The sequence below is a fragment of the Chanodichthys erythropterus genome, chromosome 23 (assembly GCF_024489055.1).
Source record: "Chanodichthys erythropterus isolate Z2021 chromosome 23, ASM2448905v1, whole genome shotgun sequence".
Taxonomy (NCBI): Eukaryota; Metazoa; Chordata; class Actinopteri; order Cypriniformes; family Xenocyprididae; genus Chanodichthys; species Chanodichthys erythropterus.
The window spans coordinates 29,167,113-29,188,499 of NC_090243.1; the positions used below are offsets into that span (position 1 = coordinate 29,167,113).

The 21,387-nt window shown below is 36.7% G+C and overlaps 1 protein-coding gene across 1 annotated transcript in view; it reads right to left on the minus strand.

The window, feature by feature from the left end:
- si:dkey-192l18.9 (F-box/LRR-repeat protein 7) overlaps window positions 1–21,241 on the minus strand; it is a 50,482-nt gene extending 29,241 nt beyond the window's left edge. The window contains exons 1-2 of the mRNA XM_067378643.1: window positions 20,965–21,241; window positions 8,427–8,516 (exon numbers count right to left, since the gene is read on the minus strand). Of these exons, the coding sequence (XP_067234744.1) occupies window positions 8,427–8,516; window positions 20,965–21,001 (127 nt within the window). The 5' untranslated portion in view covers window positions 21,002–21,241. The remainder of the gene's footprint in view (window positions 1–8,426; window positions 8,517–20,964) is intronic.
- Between the last annotated feature and the right edge of the window lie 146 nt (window positions 21,242–21,387).

The window sequence follows — 21,387 nt, forward strand, 5'->3', positions numbered from 1 at the left end:
AGCATGCCATGTTTAAATTATGACATTTGACTTTGGTATTGTACAGTTTAATCCATAGCAAAATAAATCTGCTGTATACTCCCCCACATCTCTGTTTATGCAATAGGCTATTTACTGAAGCTGAAAGTCTTTGGCAAAGCAATCGGTCTGAATCGGGAGAAGTTGATTAATAGGTTTTACTAGGGCTGAACTGTCCAATCTGCTGTTATTTAGTGCTCATCATAAGTAATCAGTACTGTCACTTGGCCTTACTTAAAACCCCATTACTCCTTAGTGCAGGTCTCTGAGGCCCAGTATAACAAACTTCCACTCGTACTCACACAAGAGACGATCCACACTGACACCCCACACATTGTGCAAATCTGAATGATGAAAACAAATATGAAGAGGGAATGTTAGTAATCAAGAAGTTTACAAACAACTGTTAATGACAGGAGCACTTGTCCACCCATGAGGAGAGAGAAAGCTTGAATACAGCAAAGGCTGACTGCATTGCCGTGCTTAGACTGTTAAACTTCACCTCCACTGACCTCACAGCGTGGGCAGTGAGAACACGAGTTCACATAACACTCTTGCAGAAGCAGGACAGTAGGAGGGTGTAGATAACTCCTGCTGGGAATTCTCCCATGCGTTTGTTCAAATAAACTCCAATATATGATTTAAAAAATAGATTTACACTTTACTCCCTCTTTTTTAATGGAGGTTCTAATGCATTGAAGAGGTCCTTGATTATGGTTTCATTTTTTTTTTTTTTTTTTTTTTTTTGTTAGTGTGTAATGTTGCTGTTTGAGCATAAACATCTGCTAAGTTACAGCGCTCTAAGTTCAATGCAAAGGGAGATGTTTTATTTTACAGAAATCGATTTTTAAGGACTACAGCAAATGGTTAGCTTCTTCCCAAGTTGGTGACATCACAAACCCCAAAATTTACATAAACCCCGACCCCAGGAACACGCAACAAAGGGGCTGAGGCCATGTTGGGCTGCTTTAGAGAAGAGGAAGAGTTGTTGTAGTAGATTGTTGTTACCATGCCGTCTTTTTATGCCGGACTGCTTCACAAACGAGGATCAATTCAACACTGGATTTGCACAAAAGATTAACATGACGACACACGCTAGTCGATGAGTTGAATCAACTGCACAGCAACTACATAAATGTATCCACTAACCATTTAGAAACATCCAGTTTCATTCTAAAAGTTGTAATACACTATAATACACCCAGCACAATGTGACGCAAGGCGCAGCGCAAGTGTGTTTGCTAGTTTGCATCCGGCGCCGTTCGAGTTTTCCCGTTCAGCGCCACGTCCTTAAATTAGTAAATGCATAAATATAAAAATGTAATGATGAATAGTCATTGCGTGTATTAGAATTAGGCTACCTATTTTCAATTCAGCCTATTACTACTTATAATGATGAACGAAATTGGCTAATTAATTGAACAGTCGTGCCAATACACACACATATATATTAATTGACTCATCGCGTGGAGCTATTTGAAAGCCTGCATTTGCAAGCCCGCTTTAACTTCGCGCACGAGCAGATCGGTTTCTTCGCTTGAAAAGCGTTCAGCTTTTCCGCCAACAAATTCTGCCATGTAAATAGCAATCCGCCATGACACGAGCGCATCTCGCTCTTAAAGGGAATGGGAGATGACACTCTGATTGGTTTATTGAACGTTACGCCCATTACTCATTAGGAGAATAGGGAAAACCCATTCCAAAAATGCGCCCCGGTGCACGGACCGTTTTTCACTTTGCGTTTAGATTGTTAAAATAGGGCCCATTGTTTTTGCTCACACCCAAATAGGATCAAATTTGACAAGATATAATAATAAATGATCTGTGAAGTATTTTGAGCTGAAACTTCACAGACACATTCTGGGGACACCAGAATTCAATATTACATCTTGTGAAAAGGGGCATAATAGGTCCCCTTTAAGATGATCTTGGAACTTGGAAATGGAAACAATTGGACCATTATAAAAGTACTCTGGACCAATCAATATACAGTATTGGCCAAAAGTCATGTCCAAAGGGGATATTTGTTTTTAATGACCCTACAAGTTTGACTAAACCTTTAAAAGTTGAGGAAAAGATTTAATATTTTTTACACAAGAACTAACCAAGTAGTACCACAAACAGGGTTAATAATCCTCCTGTGCTAACAGCTCTGGTCTCATAATTTGTTATTCGCCCTTGAACAATTTGTAGTGAAACCACACCTTAAACACATGTGTAGCCAAAGAAAACTATCCAGGGACAACCATTTCTAGGCCAGGCCTGAACTTATAGTGTATATTTTGAACCACATCCCAAATAAGGGATGTGAACGTCGGAGACTAAAGCATTTTAACTGCTTTAGCTAAGCACCTCATGATATTCTCTCTTATATTGTATGGCCATTTGTAAGGATGAAGTAGAGCTAAATTTAGCTATTCATAAGCTGGGAACTCTGTGTTGTATTTGTCTTGAAAAAGAGAGACAGACGATTCTTTTTAAGATGGCAAAGCAGTGGCTTTCATGCTCCACTTGAAAATTGTCCCACTTTTAGATGTTTTCCATATAATTTGAGATGTTCCACTGAGCATTATCTTTTAGGCTTAAAGAGGTTTTATTAGCGTCATGGTGTTCTTTGAAATAAACTCTCAAATATCCCCTGAAGTTTAGATGAACGAGGGTGGTCTATCTACTGTTCCTTTTTCCAGCTGAACAACCAGATGCCTCAGAGATTGTGGAAAACAGACGAAGGCTGCAGGTGTTCGAAATGTGTGTTCGCTAGAAAACCTCTACAGCGCTGGATCTGAGTCTTTCAAAATCAACCAGTACCACAGAGAGGAGCATCATCTGTCATTAGGAGCATTTTTACATTCGACAAGAGGTAAAAAAAAATGGTGTATCACAAGTCCAGAATTATATGAATGATGGTAAGATGGTTGGCAGAAGGCATTTAGAGCAATTTAATGGTTGTCTTTGGGCATTTTATGGTTTGGTTCAAGACTTTCCCATACTTTGAAAAGCTGGCTATAAACTTCTGACTTTTATAGGGCTAGTTGCTCCATGTTATTTACTTTACCAATCGGCCTACATTTTATTTTCTTGTATTCCCGTTTTTGTTGCTATTGAGATTTTTATGTGTGTGAGTGTTCATTTTGGACCCTGTAGGATCATGTTTAAATATAAAGCAATCATATGATTTATGTGTATTATGTTTAAAGTAAAACCCATAAAAGTAAGACCTGTCTCAATTAATGAAGACATATGTTTTACTAAAATTACCGCACCCAAAAATATGGTGAACTGCCTCCACAATTTACACATACTGTATATGATTTCTTAGAGAATTGGACATTCACAATGCCAAGCCTTTGTCAGTCCTCCAGGCATTGTGTGTGTTTGTGGCATATCCATACTTGGAGAAAGTACACATCACTGTGGTCAAACAGTCTCCTGACTGACAATATGAATTATCCTGACATTTCAGACACACTCACATGTGTTTATCCTGTGGGAAGCGCCGTCCCACACAAGTGGGTTTCATCCTTCCCTGAAGGCATAAATATAGAGGGAATCAAGGTCTTTACATTATGTGTGTGTGCGTGTGTGTGTGAGAGAGAGAGGGCTCTATTTTAACGATCTGCCAAACGATCTGTCAAACTTCCAAAGTCACGCCCCCCAATTTCAAAACACTTATGATGTAACGAAGCCTCATTTACTGAAATCACGTGACTTTGGCAGTTTGATACACACTCCGAACCACTGATTCAAAGCAAAATATTTGTAAAGCTGCGAAATCGCCCATCACTAGATATTGTTGAAAATAGTCGTTATTTTGTTTTTTTGGCGCCCATAAAGTATTCTCGTCGCTTCATAACATTAAGGTTGAACCACTGTAGTCACATGAACTGTTTTAAATATGTCTTTAGTAGCTTTCTGGGCATTTGAAAGTGTTAATTAACTTGCTGGCTATGAAGGCCTCACTGAGCCATTGGATTTTATCAAAAATATCTTAATATGTGTTCTGAAGATAAACGAAGGTCTTGCGGGTGTGGAACGACATGAGGGTGAGTAATTAATGACTGAATTTTCGTTTTTTGGGTGATCTAACCCTTTAAAGTCACCATGAAATCAAAATTGATTTGAACAAAATCTTGTTTTATTTAATTGAAAATTTCAGTATTTATTATAAACGATTTATCTGTGCACATCATTATTGTTTTACATTCATGTGGCTCGTAATATTGAATCAGAATAACTTCCCCTCTCTCTTGCAGCAACATCTCTTCTCTGATGACGAGGGCGGGGCAACCTGTCACTCACATGAGATCCACCAATAGCAAACCACAACCATCCAATCAATTTCTAATGGAAAAAAAATCAAGCCCCGCCCTACATTTGTTCTTGTTCCAGAAGCCGTTTCACTCATATATATGACACAATAGGGAAAAAAAGATTAGCGTAACTTCCGTTTCATGCCGACTTTAATATATAGGTCTAGCTCAACACCCATCTTTTTACAATCCAATCAATTCCTGAAGAATAAAATCAAGTCCCAACTTTTCCCCCTTTGAATATCCCGTTTCACTTGTAAAAACTTTACGTTATGGAACTAAAATGGGTTGCGAACGCTGCTTCATGTTGACTTTAAGCAGCGGCTATTGTTTCTTAGCAACTAGCTCAACTCCCTTACTGGATCCCTGTCATTTATAAAGGCCAGTACAGTGTGTTTAACATTTAAACTTTTATGTGAACACATTATGTCTTTGTTAAATTTAGGGGGGAAGAGTTTCCAAGTTCTTCACACAGCTTAAACATCTAATCATAGCTTTAATATTGACTTTAACCTCATTTTCATTTACCTAATGTTTTGAGCTACCCTTACTGAACCACACATATTGGCTGCTTTACACGCACACTATGTTGCCCTCATTAATGCTGGGCGTTGCTTAGTGAAATGTCTGTTGATATTCATTGTTCCCCCTGTTTGAGCCAAGAAAACTATGAAATACTACAACTACGACCATAATCGCAGGTCACACTCAATTAGCACCTGGCTCGCTCTTTTTCACACACACACACACACACACACACACACACACACACCAGATGCCCCATTTTGGGGACAATATGGAGTTGGACCCGATTTCCCTGGCGTAAAGCCCGAGTAGGGTGGGTACCACAGTGTAACAAGAACCGTGCCAACCTGGAAAACAGTTTCTCAGGGAGCTGTGGTGGTGCCCAACCACATACTGACTTTAAACTGAAACATCCAACTCAATGCAGTATAATGATAAGTTAAATAGAATGGATTCATGGAAATGTATATAATTTCTAAAGTTTAGATATCTTAATGACATATTGCAAAAAACCTGTAAGAAGCCTCCAGTACTCAAGAGGGTGATAGAGATACTTTGAAATGTTTGTGCCATTAACAAACACTGTGCCACATGTTATTAAGATAGCTATTTTTAGTTTATCTGAGTACTGCTAACTACATATAAACATGCAAAGCATTTAACAGTTTAACTGATGACATGTCAACAGTTTAACTAACTATAAACATGTCAACAGTTTAACTTTAACTATAAACTTGTTGACAGTTGAACTAAATTTAACTATAAACATGTTTAGCCATAAACATGCTAACAGTTTAACAAACTTTAGCTGTAAACATGAAGACGGTTTAACTAACTTTAACTAGCTATAAACAAAGACAGTTAAACTAACTACTGTATAAACATGTTTACAATTTAACTAACTTAAATCAACATTTGGATAACTTTAACCAGCTGTATACATGTCAACAGTTTAACTTTATAAACATGTTAACAGTTAAACTAACATTAGTTATAACATGTCAACAGTTCAAATAAATTTTACTTATAAACATGATAACAGTTTAACTGACTTTAACTAGCTGTAAACATGAAGACAGTTTAACTAACCTGAACTAGCTATAACCTTTTGAAAGTTTAACTAACTTTAGCTATAACAAATCAACATTTGAATAATTTTCACTATAAACATGTCAACAGTTAAATATAACTAGTTATAAAAATGTTGACAGTTGAACTTACTTAACTAGTTATAAAATGTCAACAGTTTAAGTTAACTAGCTATAAGCATGTCAACAGTTTAAATTTAACTATAAACTTTTTGACAGTTGAACTAAATTTAACTATAAACATGATAACATTAGCTAACACGTCAGCAGTTAAACTAAGTTTAGCTATAAACATGCTAACAGTTTAACTTTAACTAGCTGTAAAACATGAAGACAGTTTAACAAACGTTAACCATTTATAGATATGAAGACTGTTTAACTAACTAACTATAAACATGTTTACAATTTAACTAACTTTAGGTATAACAAATCAACATTTGGATAACTTTAACTAGCTGTAAACATCAAAAGTTTAACTAACTTTAGTTAGCTATAAACATGTCAACATTTTAACTTTAACTTCACACTTGTTGACAGCTGAACTAACTTTAACTATGTTATCAGCTAACTTTAGCTATCACATGTCAACAATTAAACTAAGTTTAGCTATAAACATGCTAACATTTTAACTAACTTTTACCAGCTGTAAAAATGAAGACAGTTTAACTAACCTGAACTAGCTATAACCTTTTGAAAGTTTAACTAACTTTAGCTATAACAAATCAACATTTAAATAACTTTCACTATAAACATGTCAACAGTTAAATATAACTAGTTATAAAAATGTTGACAGATGAACTAACTTAACTAGTTATAAAATGTCAACAGTTTAAGTTAACTTGCTATAAGCATGTCAACAGTTTAAATTTAACAATAAACTTTTTGACAGTTGAACTAAATTTAACTATAAACATGATAACATTAGCTAACTTAAGTTAACGTCAGCAGTTAAACTAAGTTTAGCTATAAACATGCTAATAGTTTAACTTTAGCTGTAAACATGAAGACAGTTTAACAAACGTTAACCATTTATAGATATGAAGACAGTTTAACTAACTATAAACATGTTTACAATTTAACTAACTTTAGGTATAACAAATCAACATTTGGATAACTTAAACTAGCTGTAAACATCAAAAGTTTAACTAACTTTAGTTAGCTATAAACATGTCAACATTTTAACTTTAACTTCACACTTGTTAACAGCTGAACTAACTTTAACTATGTTATCAGCTAACTTTAGCTATCACATGTCAACAGTTAAACTAAGTTTAGCTATAAACATGCTAACATTTTAACTAACTTTAACTAGCTGTAAACATGAAGACAGGTAAACTAACCTGAACTAGCCGTTGATGGTTGAACTTTAACTATAAACATCTCAACAGTTAACTATAACTAGCTATAAAAATGCCGACAGTTTAACTTAGAACTTTTGCTATAAACATGTTGAGTTTAATTAACTTTATCTAGCTTTAAGCATGTAGACAGTGTAAGTAACAATGTTGACAGTTTAACTTTTAGTAACTTGCTCAACATTATTTGCAAACTGTTGCTATATGACAGTAGTTGGCATGCAAGTGAAACCAGACCATAGATGAAGACGGCTTATGCTAATTACCACTAAGGCACCTCTCATGTATTTGCATTGCATTATCAATTAGATTCTGCTCTGACACATTTTGTAATGCAATGACTTCAAATAAGAATCAAGAAGCATCTGCGTCACATACTTGGTCTAAAGCACTGCATAATCGTTTCGTTAGTATACGCATGCGATTGGCGACGAGGTGATGGTTTAGCTCAGTTCTCAGCACCCAGCAGATGGAGATCCCATGCCAAATTCACAATAAAAATATTTACAAGCTTTTTGCAGACAAGGTTTACAGTAATGAAACCAAAACGTCTATGGAACCAATAAATGAACAAGTTTGTTTAAACATGTACTGATAAATATAATAACTTGGGTAAAATGGGTTATCCCTAATGGAAAGGAATGCAAAAGAACGTTGTAAGTGTTAGTCCTATCATGTTACAAAACATCTCTAATATAGAGTAATCTAATATGTGGAATATGTCTACTGGGGAGGTCCTGGACCAGCACAGATCGTAGTATATGAGAATCTATGATGCATAAGGCCAAGGGAAACTCACACAGGGATTACCAGATTTACTGTCTTTTTTTATTAGCTGTTTTTACAGTACAGTGCGGAGATGCGATGGGTAATGTCCACACCACTGTAATGTAAAAACATCTAGATGATGTTTTCCTAATTTCAAGAGAACCTCTAAGAAAAACAACCACACACACTGTGGTTAGTTCTGATGGGAACATCGAGTTTGTTTTCAATTTCCAGGTTATCCTACAAGCATATAAGTTTGCTCCAAAATGTTAAGCATTTCATAAAGAGAGAGAGGGCAAAGAGGAAGAGCCAATGGGAGTTAAGCAGGCGTTTTGGCTCATAATGAAGACCAGATGGTTTACCTTCACTGGTTGCCACATTCTTGGGAGCTTTGGTGGGTGTATGATCAGTGCTGGAGCTCACATCGGAGGAGAGACTGGAACTACCCTTGCCTGGGACAAAAGGAAAGAAGGAAACAACATTTTGTGAGGGCACTCACACCTTCTTGAGCTTGTTTCTGGGATCATACTTGACTGCATGCATTTAGCCCCATTGGCCAGCTGTGGGAACGCTGGTGTGCAGTTTCACAGAAGGGTGGGGTGCAACGCTTCCCACTGTAAGTCAATATTATAACAGATGCAATAAAAGTACGATCGGACATTTTGGCCCCATCACTCATTCACTCGCTCAACCATTACTGAAAGCAAGGAAACTCCTCTTGTTCCTAATCCAAAGAGAGGTCTGAGGTTTTCATGATTAAAGATTTTGAGAGGAACTCATTACTCAGTACTCATCAGGAATGCGCTGAAGCTGAGCAAAACCCTTCGGTTTATGTCATCTTGCCAAGTAAAGAAAAAGACAATATCCGTGACTGGAACAATAGATGGAAGAAGTATTAGTATCTCCAATACTGGCAGAGTTTGCAGTTTCGCTATGATCCTCTAAGACAGATTTATCTATCAAACATTAGGACATTATTTGGCCACTGTGCACCAATCATGACGTTTTGTTTCCTGCATTTGGTTGAGGATTTATAAGAGGGTGAATAAGTTCAATACATGCATATTAGTTCACATTTGTGTATTTGAATGTTGGATTGGTGTTGTAATAAAAATGTGGTCATTCATTGCCTGGAACGGAGATGCAGTGCTTCAGACATAAATCAGCGACACCACCACAACCCTCAAAATTATTGTCCCCCACTCGCAGGGACAAGCCAGTGTTAAGAGCCTGATTTTCATTGACGAAAAGCATGAATTTCCATGCTGGTTTATTTGGTAAAGTGCTTAGTTGGCAGATCACAATAGCCATGCTGCTCACCAGTAAAGCTTAACCAACCAGGGGTGTGTTACCCAAAAGCATTGTTAGGAGTCTCCAACTAGGGGCCAGATTTACTAACAGCCTGCACCAACGCAAACACTCTTTTGGCGATAAAAACTACTGTCAGGATTTACTAAAGACACACAGTGAAAAATCAGTGCTGAAAAGGTGTGGACACAGTTATTTTTGTGGCTGACCTTATTGCATATGCATTTGTAGGAGTTTCCCTTTCAGGTGCAAAATTTATGGGAGGAGAGAGTATTTAAATGAATCATACAAGGTGATTTACTAAGGTTTGCGCTAGTCAATTTACTGGTATTTGCGCCATTATTTACCGCCCCAAAAAAGCATGTCTTATACCAGACGCTAATTTGCGCCGCTCTTAGTACATTGCGTTGTTCATTATGGAAATTATCCGGCTGCATCTGTGTTCTTTAATTTGCAGTAGATAACGCGCAGAAATTTCCTCTCCCATAGGTGCTTCTTTGGGATTGTTTTGTAAATCTGGCCCTAGGTCTCAAGTTCCATTGTTAATCCATAATTTAATTACCCCTGAAACCATAGTTCCAATTAACATTCGCAAACAGTATCGCAACAGCTCTCGACCTGTGAATAGCAGCCTAGTTTCTTGTTAGTCTGACGTTGACTTAAAGGGGTCATAAACTGCAATGTTTTATTGTTTTATAAAGTTCAAAACATCAAAAAGTGTTATAATTTAGAAATAAAAGGCCTTTTTCCTACCCTGATTTCAGCCCTCTGATTTGAACGCTCTGTTTTAAGGGTCGTGTCTGCTGTGAGACTTCAGTGTAAATGCCCACTACTGTGATTGGCTGACATCTTTGAATATGAAATAGCTAAGTATTACTCTCTATGCGGAACCCTCTCAAAAACTTAGGTTAACTAATCATGAAAAGTGTTGATTATAGCATTACATTCAGATCTATGGCATTATATATTTGGATTGTGGCATGAAAGGTTGCAGTGATGAGCATTGTAGCTGATCAAAGACATGATATTGAGCTCATGAAAGCAGTGATCTCATCATTGCAACTCAATTTCTGCACACTAACGTATGCTTTCATCATTACAGTGCAAACACGATGTAAATAAGAGATTTGTTAAATAAAACAGGAGTTTTTTTGCAAGAGTGACTGATTAACTTGTGCTGTTTGATTGACAGCTCCAGCGACTGTAAAGGGAGCGTTCTTTTGATCGCTTTCTATATATAATTTAATCACAGTTTAGAAACAATGTGAAGTTGACCGTTTGGTTTGATTTACTGACACATAGACAAAGAACATCTGACTATACATGAATCATTACATTTCAGAAATCACTGGTCACAGATCAGGTATTAGAATGAACACAGTTACTTACATGTTGTTGCATTACTGTCGAGTCCATATCACTAAAATCTGTTGCAAAGCCTGGGCTGAAATGCAATTGATTTACCAAAGAATCCACAGTGAAATGTACCGAATACAAATAAATAATGCTCAATTGAGACATTAACATTGTTGAAAATAAATAATCATATTCCTAGCATTAGGATCCTTTGAAAGGTAATGTTATTTTTAGCCCTGTATCACTCTTCTCTCCCTTGTCATCTCACTAACAGGCCAGTGACTGGAGCTAATGTTGCAATGATGAAGTAGACGTTGATTTTTTTCTGCAGAGGTGTCTTTTGTCGCACTATTACATAATAAAGAAGCACATTCCACAACAAGTCGTTATCTAGGCTTTCTCAAAGGCTGTTTTTGGACTAATAAGAAAGTTTTCAGTTCTGAAAACTGAATACAGGATATTCTTATAGTATGATGACCTCTAACATGCCTAAAGCTCAAGGAAAATTTGATTTATCAGTTCATGACCCCTTTAAATCAAACTTGTTCTCAATCTGATCATCCTCTTGAGCAAAATAATCAAGATAATATATACCTTTCATTCTATACAAATGTCATTGTCTTTTAGTTTGTCAAGAGAATGAAAAGACAAATTTCAAAAGTGTTCTGAATGAATACCTCTATTTTGTCATTTACAGCAATTCTCTCTGAATTCAATCTCAAACCAATTAATTGGCAGAAGTTATTACTCCACCTACATGACATCATTACATTATTCCTATACTCCTATACTTCCTATCATTAAATTATTCCTATACTGTTGAACCGATGTGGTTCGAATGATGGATGTGCCACTAAGTTTCCATGATTTTGGGAAAAAGTCGTGTCTAGCTAGTTAAAGGGTTAGTTCACCCAAAAATTAAAATTCTGTAATTTATTACTCACCCTCATGCCGTTCCACACCTGTAAGACCTTCGTTAATCTTCAGAACACAAATTAAGATATTTTAGTTGAAATCCGAGTGGTTCAATATTAATATTATAAAGCGACGAGAATATTTCTCGTGCGCCATTTCTTCGGACCGTTACGATTCTTCTGTGTCGAATCATGATTCGGATCGTGTGTCAAACAGCCAAACTGCTGAAATCACGTGACTTTGGCGCTCCAAACAGCTGATTCGACACGCTGATTCATAACGCTCCAAATCTTCCTGAATCAGTGTTTTGAAATCGGCCATCTCTATATAAGTGTTTTTTTTTTTTGTTTTTTTTTTTTTGGTGCACCAAAAATATTCTCGTCGCTTTATAATATTAATATTGAACCACTGTACTCACATGAACCAATTTAAATATGTTTTTAGTACCTTTATGGATCTTGAGAGAGGAAATGTCATTGCTCCCTATGAAGACCTCACAGAGCAATCAGATTTCAACTAAAATATCTTAATTTGTGTTCTGAAGATTAACGAAGGTCTTACGGGTGTGGTACGACATGAGGGTAAGTAATAAATGACAAAATTTTTGGGTGAACTAACCCTTTAATTTCTTCGACGATGCATTGTACTATAGTAGTTAAAGTCACCATGAAACCAAAATGTGGAAACCATTCATGTGCCTCATAAACTTGAATCAGAATAACTTCTCCCTAAAAAGCTATGGCTACTTGACTAATTTTTACCTATATTTCACTTGACAAGATGAAACAGACCATAATGAAGCCAAGGCCCTTGGATAATGTCTTACTTTCTGTAGGAGGAGATGTGAGTGTGTGCATGTGTGTTAATTTGGAAAGGTTCGTTTATGGCACTTCATCCTCTGTCAGGTCATAAACTTGAACCACAAGTGGCTCCATGTGAGTACAGCTCAGCATTCATTCCACAAACACATTTTCTCTGTAAACAAGTTCCTCTTCTCGCTCTTATCATGTATCTATGCAGGAATAAACACTTAGAAACGGGTCACAGTTGCTGTATTGTTGATCATATATGCTATAAGTGTGAGCGCCCCTTTACACATCTCTGGTGAAATGTTGCCAACATACGTCCACCCTGCTGCCGCAGGAAAGCTGTTGTGTGAAGATCTTTCAAACAAGCTGTCAGATTACAGCTGATGCATTGAATGACCCAATGAACTCTTATCACCTCGGTCATAACGGAAAAACAACGATTTCCAAAGCAGAATGACGTGACCCACACTGAACGCATTGTTACAACTGCGACGACATGTTGCAGTGACATCACTGAGCCAGAACATCTGCTTCAGTTCCTATTGTAGTCCGCAGAATGTGACTCATCAGTCAAGTGGACCCCATGTGCTTCGCACGCCTTGACTTACAACCAGATACGAACGCTGTTATTATTATGTTGCTAGGGAAAGCTTTCACAAAGCTTAAAGTCTTCAGCTTAATCAAAATGGATGAGGAAACTGTATTACTTTGCTGCTAAAAGAGACGCAGCACTGTTCTTAGTCAGAATCAAGAGCTCAAACCACAGATATTTGCTGAAAGATCTGCTTTTGTGCAGTTTTACTGCCAATTTTCTCAACTCAATACCAAATAATGACGTATGGCAAACAAATGTGGCCTAAAATGTATGATATAAGCGTGACAAAATACAGGAAAATGAAGTAGTCAACAATCACGTTTATTGTGCCAATTAACACACTTTATTTAAAATAGGTGTGAACACAGAGATGGGTCATTCTCAAAATGCATCACCGGATACAATGGGATTCAGCTGAAACTCCAAATAGCAACCAACAGCAGAGCAACTTTGTAGATCTGTCAGTGTGAACGTCCTTTAAGAGTGCCTGATGTAGATGAATAGATTTTTGATTTGAGATCCTTCTTTGCTCTTAGACGGATGCTGAACTACGACTGAACTCTGACCTGTAAAAATGACGACTGGAAAATCCAAAAGTCTCCATTCTCTCCTACTAAACTAGGAACAAAAGTGCTCTGCCCGACTTTGAAAATAAATTTGAATCATTAAGTTGTCAGTCCTTTGCCATCCCGAATGCAGCCATTTCCCATCACGTAAAGGGAGAAATTACAAAGCACTGCAAAGGAGATTTCCTTCCAATGTTCACAAACGGAGTGGCCATTTCTGCTTTTGATCCAATGACCCTATTCCATAAATCATATAAGAGCTCTTTTCCACCTTGATGGAGATTTAAAACTCTTTTTAAGTATTCCAGATGGAGACTAAATGAGTAGGACTATCCTAAGTAAACATTGCCACATTTGTCTTGATTTATACCCATTCAAGGACAGTACAGACTTTAAATTTATAAAAGACAATCTACCCAGTGGCCACAACATGTATTTGGACTCTTAAAGGGATAGTTCACCCAAAAATGAAAATTTGATGTTTATCTGCTTACCCCCAGTGCATCCAAGATGTAGAGGACTTTTTTTCTTCAGTCCAACGCAAATTATGATTTTTAACTGCAACCGCTGCCGTCTGTCAGTCAAATAATAGCAGTAGATGGGAACTTGAACAATAAGAGTCGAAAAAACTTCCATAGACAAATCCAAATTAAACCCTGCGGCTCGTGACGGCACATTGATGTCCTAAGACACGAAACAATCGGTTTGTGCGAGAAACCGAACAGTATTTATATATTTTTTTAACTTTAATACACCACTATGTCCAACTCCGTTCAGCTTTCGGCTAGTGAGGTCATTGAAGTATATGGGTGAGACATCACTTCCGTCAACAGAACGCGTTTTTTGAACTCACTAACAGGAAGCTGAACGGAGTTGGACATAGTGGTGTATTAGAGGTAAAAATTATATAAATAATGTTCGGTTTCTCGCACAAACCGATCGTTTCGTGTCTTAGGACATTAATGTGTCGTCACGAGCCGCAGGGTTTAATTTTGATTTGTCTAAGCAAGTTTTATTTACTGTTATAGTTGAAGTTCCCATCTACTGCTATTATTTGACTGACAGAGGGCAGCGGTTGCGGTTAAAAATCATAATTTGCGTTCGACTGAAGAAAAAAAGTCACCTACATCTTGGATGCACTGGGGGTAAGCAGATAAACATCAAATTTTCATTTTTGGGTGAACTATCCCTTTAAGTGAGTGTCAATGCATGATATCAAACCAAAGTAGCATCTGCAAAGCAAATGATAGTAATGATGCAAGTGATTTTCTCCAAATATTTTTTGGAGGAGTCTGAGGGAGTCGACACTCTTAAAAATAAAGCTCCTTTACTGATGGTCCCATGAAGAACTTTTAACATCTTTGGAACACTGTAAAACCAAACAGTGAAATTAATTAAATGAAATGAGTTTGTTTCACTAAAATAATAATGAAAGTTCATTGTACTTAATAGAAAAAAAGTTGTGTGAACTCAAAATTTGATTGTAGTAAGCGAACTTAAAATGATTGAGTTGCAGCAGATTTCTAATTCCCAGCATGCTTTGCGTCAGACTGTATAAGGAAAATAAATGTTGAAATTAAAGGATTAGTTCACTTTCAAATAAAATTTCCCTGATAATTTACTCACCCCCATGTCATCCAAGATGTCCATGTCTTTCTTCAGTCAAAAATAAATTAAGGCTTTAGATGGATTATTGTCCTTATAATGGACTTCAATGGCTTCCAAACAGTTGAAGGTCAAAATTACATTTTCAGTGCAGCTTCAAAGGGCTTTAAAGCGAAACAATCGGTCATTTTCAAAAAAAAAAAAAAAAAAATTAAATGTATATGCTTTATATAAACAAATGATCGTCTTACAAGTGGTTCCGCCAAAACCGCACTTTCGTATTCTTCAAAAAGCTTATGCTGTACTTCCTACGCCTTCCCTATTCTACTTACGGAACAAACACAGTGCCAGTTCTGTTTTTTCCATAAGTAGAATAGGGAACGCATAGGATGTACAGCATAAGCTTTTTGAAGAATACAAAAGTGCAGTTTTGGCAGAACCACTTGTAAGACGATCATTTGTTTATATAAAGTATATACATATATATTTTTCCGAAAATGACAGATTGTTTCGCTAGATAAGGCTCTTATTCCTCGTCTGGTATCGTTTAAAGCCCTTTAAAGCTGCACTGAAACTAATTTTGACCTTCAACAGTGGAGTCCATTGAAGTCCACTATAAGGAGAATAATCCTGGAATGTTTTCATCAAAAACGACTGAAGAAAGAAGGACATGGACATCTTGGATGACATGGGGGTGAGTAAATTATCAGGAACATTTTATTTGAAAGTGAACTAATCCTTTAAGTGTTATTTTTGCACAAGATTAACAGTTAGTGATATAAGTTAGTGTTTAAAGTTCTGTTATGTTGGGATTTACAAGGGGTTATGTAATGTTAGTTTAGTAGGATCACCATTGTGGTAAAGAGTAGAGCCTGTGGTTAGGTTGATGGGCTGCAAAACTTTTACGACCACATATACTGTATGTTGTTTGATTATATACATGCAAGTATATAATGACAGTCTCTTTGATTGTTATAATAGCATGTGTTATTTGCTAACTAACATTTAACCAAGATCTGAATGTGATATTTATGTAAATAAATTGTATGCAATTAACATTATGATGATTTGGGAGAGGCTGAGAACTGTGGGAGCGACGGGTGATGTGATTGTTAATGAGAGACACCTGTGCTCCGCTTCCATGGCTCTTGGCCCTTCCCCACTTGTCACAAAAATTTTAAGTTCTACTAACTTAACTTAAGTTATTCTGAACTTATTGAGTTTTACAGTGAACCTTTCCATTGCACAAAAGGTTCTTTATAGTGGGCAAAATAGGTTATTTAGATTATTTATACGTTCTTCACATGCAGAAAAAAATGGTTCTTTTAAGAACTGTTCACTGAAAGGTTCTTTAGAGAACCAAAAATGGTTGCTGTGAAAAAAACCTTTTGGAACCTAAAGCATGTAGAAAGAATCAAATAACAGGTGCTTGTTTTTACTATTTTACATTGCAAAATACTGTTTGGAATGGCGGCAACTATGGGTCCAATATTTTAGTTGTTCCATTTCATTGTTCTTGATGTCCAGATGTGTATTCATTGGAACTTTATACTTTCCCGAGGATCCATGTCCTTATCCTAATACTTCAGTACATATGCACTTGTTGATTCCAGAGGGAGAGACAGAAGGGCAGGGAGTTTAATGAACACATTACTTGACCCTCCACTGAGCTCAAATCACCATGAGCTGCTGAGCCTTGCAGTAGAAATTGAGTTATCAAAAGAGCCAAGGCTGAGGGGAGACATAATTGTTTTCTGGTCTGGAAAACAACTTCTCAAAAGCTTTCATATGTTTCCTGTCCTGTGCTTATGCAAAGCACAAGGAGAATTTTGCCAGGCCTGAAGAGAAATTCAAAAGCAGGTTCGAACTCAAGAACAGAGTCCTCGATGCAAATATATTTATGAATTTCATATGAGGTAAATAAAGCCGAAATGTTTCATTTGCCGTTGTTTAGTCAACTTCACTTTTGTGCACTAAATACCATATGACATTCAGTACACTTACAGGAAAGAAAGTGTGATATTGCATTTAAACAGCTGCAATGAGCGAGAAGTGAATTTCGAGCTTAAACATGCATCTGTTTTCCAAAAAATACTTTGCACCTGCTTAGATCATGGTGGTCCGAAGAAAAAAGCAAAAAAAAATCTGTGGATTCAAACTCTGTCCCAAATTTCTGTAATTGCTTCACACTCTTTAAAAGGAAATGCCAACATGTTGGGTGAACACACAAGCACTTGTATAGTGAACCACAAGTAGATCAATTAAATGGTCTATTAAAATCAGAGAAGAACAGGTACTGCTCTAAGTTAATACAAGAGCTTGATTAAAATTATATTCAGCTTGAATCATCATGTTCGTGGTGAGGTAAAATTTAAAACATATTTCTTTTTTTTTTCAACACTGATGTGCAGTAGTGAGACATCCTCTCCAATAAATCCAATCACAAGTGTTCACAGGAGACACATGATCAGGTAAGCAATGATCAAATCCCTCAAGAGAGATGCTAATGGCAGATGTAAACGAGGCCAGAAAGACCTGACTGTGAACATTTTCACACACCCACATGTGTTGAGTTTTCAAAGCTGCATAAACATCTGCATCATACAGGGGCGGCGGAGCTCAAAAACCTGACTGTTTGTAAATATCCGCTGTTACTTCTGGGATCAGAACTGCACAAAAACACACCATATGAAATTGCACAAATAATAACTGTTTCCAAACAGGTTTCTTAAACTCTCCCCTTATTTCCCATGGTTCAGACCAAGGAAGTCTATATTCTACCTGGAGAAAGTTATCCATTAGCATTTCCATTCATCTCAGGGGCAGTTGCGACCCAGATGCTATCTTTGCTTCTTCTTCTTTCTTTATTAAATGGCGGGTTGCATACTATATAGTACATTACCGCCACCTACTGGAAACTGAATCAGAGACTCTCCCTGCATCCCAATGTCCATACTATCCATCCTAAATAGTATGTAAGATTAAAGGGTTAGTTCACACAAAAATGAAAATTCTGTCATTTATTACTTTCCCTCATGTCGTTCCACACCTGTAAGACCTTCCTTCATCTTCGGAACACAAATTAAGATGTTTTTGTTGAAATCCAATGGCTCAGTGAGGCCTCCATAGCCAGCAATGACATTTCCTCTCTCAAGATCCATTAATGTACTAAAAACATATTTAAATCAGTTCATGTGAGTACAGTGGTTTAATATTAATATTATAAAGCAACAAGAATATTTTTGGTGTGCCAAAAAAACAAAATAACAACTTATGGCCAATTTCGAAACACTGCTTCAGGAAGCTTCGGAGCACAATGAATCAGCGTGTCGAATCATGATTCAGATCGAGTGTCAAACCGCCAAACTGCTTTGGCGCTACGAACCGCTGATTCGACACGCTGATTCATTATGCTCCAAAGCTTCATGAAGCAGTGTTTTGAAATCGGCCATCACTATATAAGTCATAATTTTGATTTTTTTGGCGCACCAAAAATAATAATATTGAACCACTGTACTCACGTGAACTGATTTAAATATGTTTTTAGTACATTAATGGATCTTGAGAGAGGAAATGTCATTGCTCCCTATGGAGGCCTCATGAAGCCATCGGATTTCATAAAGAATATCTTAATTTGTGTTCTGAAGATTAACGAAGGTCTTACGGGTGTGGAACGGCATGAGGGTGAGTAATACATGACAGAATTTTCATTTTTTGGTGAACAAACCCTTTAAAATAAGTGTGTCCCAAAGCATAGGAAGTTGAAAAGAGTATGCCAAAAGTCCCAGGATGGTCTATTATTTCCAGTAGGTTTTCGAAGTGTGGATCTGTGCAAACTATAAAGGCTAATATTGCCCACAACCCATTGCGCTTTGGATGAGGATTCAGTTCAGAACTACAAACATGAGTAAAAAGTGTTAAAAACTACAAAACATGGTGAATATGCGCGACCGACGGTGAGAGGTTTGAGTGACTAATAATCAGTTTAACCTGATAGAAAATATTTATTTAATGTTATACGTGTTATATTTCATCTGCAAATACCAATGTGGACTTTTATAAAGATCCGATTGGCTATTAACTTTTAAATGCATCATATGCATATGAAGAGAGTTCTCCACATGAAAGACCCGTGACTGCAGATCAACGTGCTACTGCATTTCTCTCTGATACGGTAGGAAATTAACTAAATGAAATGTGGTGGAGGGTGTAAGATGATTGACAGGCCAGTTTAAAGATGCGACAGAGAGCAAAGACACAATTGTATGATGTGATAGTATGTAAGCTTGTCTAATATTTTGCTACACACTCAAAATTATGTACTTTTAGTTCACAAAAAGAGTACAAATTTTTAGGGCGTAGTAAATGTAAGCGAATTGGGAGGCCTGAAAATTTTTGAAAACAAAGTGCAAATTTTTTTGAAAACAATACTATTATAGTCTCCATGTAAACATGTGAAACCGATGACATCATTCACATGCGTATTACATGTTCATTCTATAAGCGTATAGTGTTTCTTTACAAAGTGACATTGCCAACTACTGGCCTGGCAGCAGAATACAGCGATTTTAGTCATTTTTGCTGAACCGTGTGAACAAAGATCGTTTTGACGTCTGTACGTGAATGCAAAGGAAAATCTTTTCCATTTTTAGTAAATCATTGTCGTTTAAATGTGCCCTATAACTGAAATCATAAAAACATTTTCGTTACTTGAAATACAATATCTAACATTAACTGAAAAACAAAATAAAATTTAAACTTATTTTATTTCAGCTAGTTGCCAACATAACATTTCTCATTTTCATTTAGTTTCATTTTATTTACTAAAATAACTAAAACTGAAATAAAAACAAATAAAAATGTCACAAACAAAACAAAATAATTAAAATTTTAAACAAAATGAAAATGGAGAATATAAAAATAAAACCTAATTCAAAAATATGAATTAAAACTATAATATCTCAATGGTACAAAAATATCACTGCCTAACCTTTAGCAAACTCCAGGATATGACATTTTATAATAAGAGGCTTGTTGGAAGAACAATGTTTAAGAGGCTTCAACAAGTACTGAAGAGTTTATTAATTAAATTATTGACTTGACTCCAAGAAATAGGGCAATCCTGTGTCGCGGTTGTATTTCATGTAATAGTGGGTGTGGTCTGTATCAGGCGTTCTTTGCAGTGGTGGTGGGCGTGGTTGGTAGTAGATATAACTTGTTGTGGGTGTGGCTGAAGTTGTACGCAGATATATTTAGCAGGTAACCCCGCCCCCTAACACACACACACATGCGCAGCCGCGGACTACAGCTTGTTTTTGGCTGTTTTACAGCAGCTCTCGGAGACAGGTGTCACATTCAGGATGACTTCTGTGGTATCTGTTAGGTAGCAGGCTATATTATAGGATGATTATTTTTTTTTATATAGGCTACCACATTTTAAGGGTGTTACTAAAATTACATATGCAGCTTCAACCACTAGCCACATCTCATGAATTTAGCCGTGTTATAATACACCTCGTAGCATTCATGAATTTTACTTTTGACCATTACAAAATAATAATAAAAAAATGAACAAAGCTGCACAATCCTGCTCCATTTTAGTTGAGAGACATTAGACATGATCAAACTTGTCTTAATTTATTATAACTCATAAGAAGCAGTATCTTTCATGGATATTTCTAATTTTTTTGGCTACAGCCAGATCTGTATTCATCGCATAATGTTTTAGTCCTTGGAGATCACATACCTTCACTTCCATAGTGTTTGCCATTGTTCGCACCCATCCTGAAGAACACATAGTCTCTCCTCACAATGACATCTCTAAGATTACACGGGGAAAGTCCTCGAGCAGACACAATATAGCTCCATTATGGCAACGGTCAAAGTCTTCTTTATAATGCAGTATTCAGAGAGCAGAACGTGCGCAGCGCTGTTTCCAGCTGTCCTGGCAAAGGTTGACAATCTTCTCGCGGAGAAAAATGTCCATTATCGGAAAGAAGTTGCGCTGGTCTCGAGCGGGCGGTTCCGACAGATGTGTGAAGAGAAACTAACCACATGAACTCACTTCCACTATGAGCATACGAGAATGTGATGGAGGGGCTGGACCATCTTTAAAGAGACCCTCAATTTAAAATGCCACAGACCTAAAGTAGTGTTTGGGGTATATAAT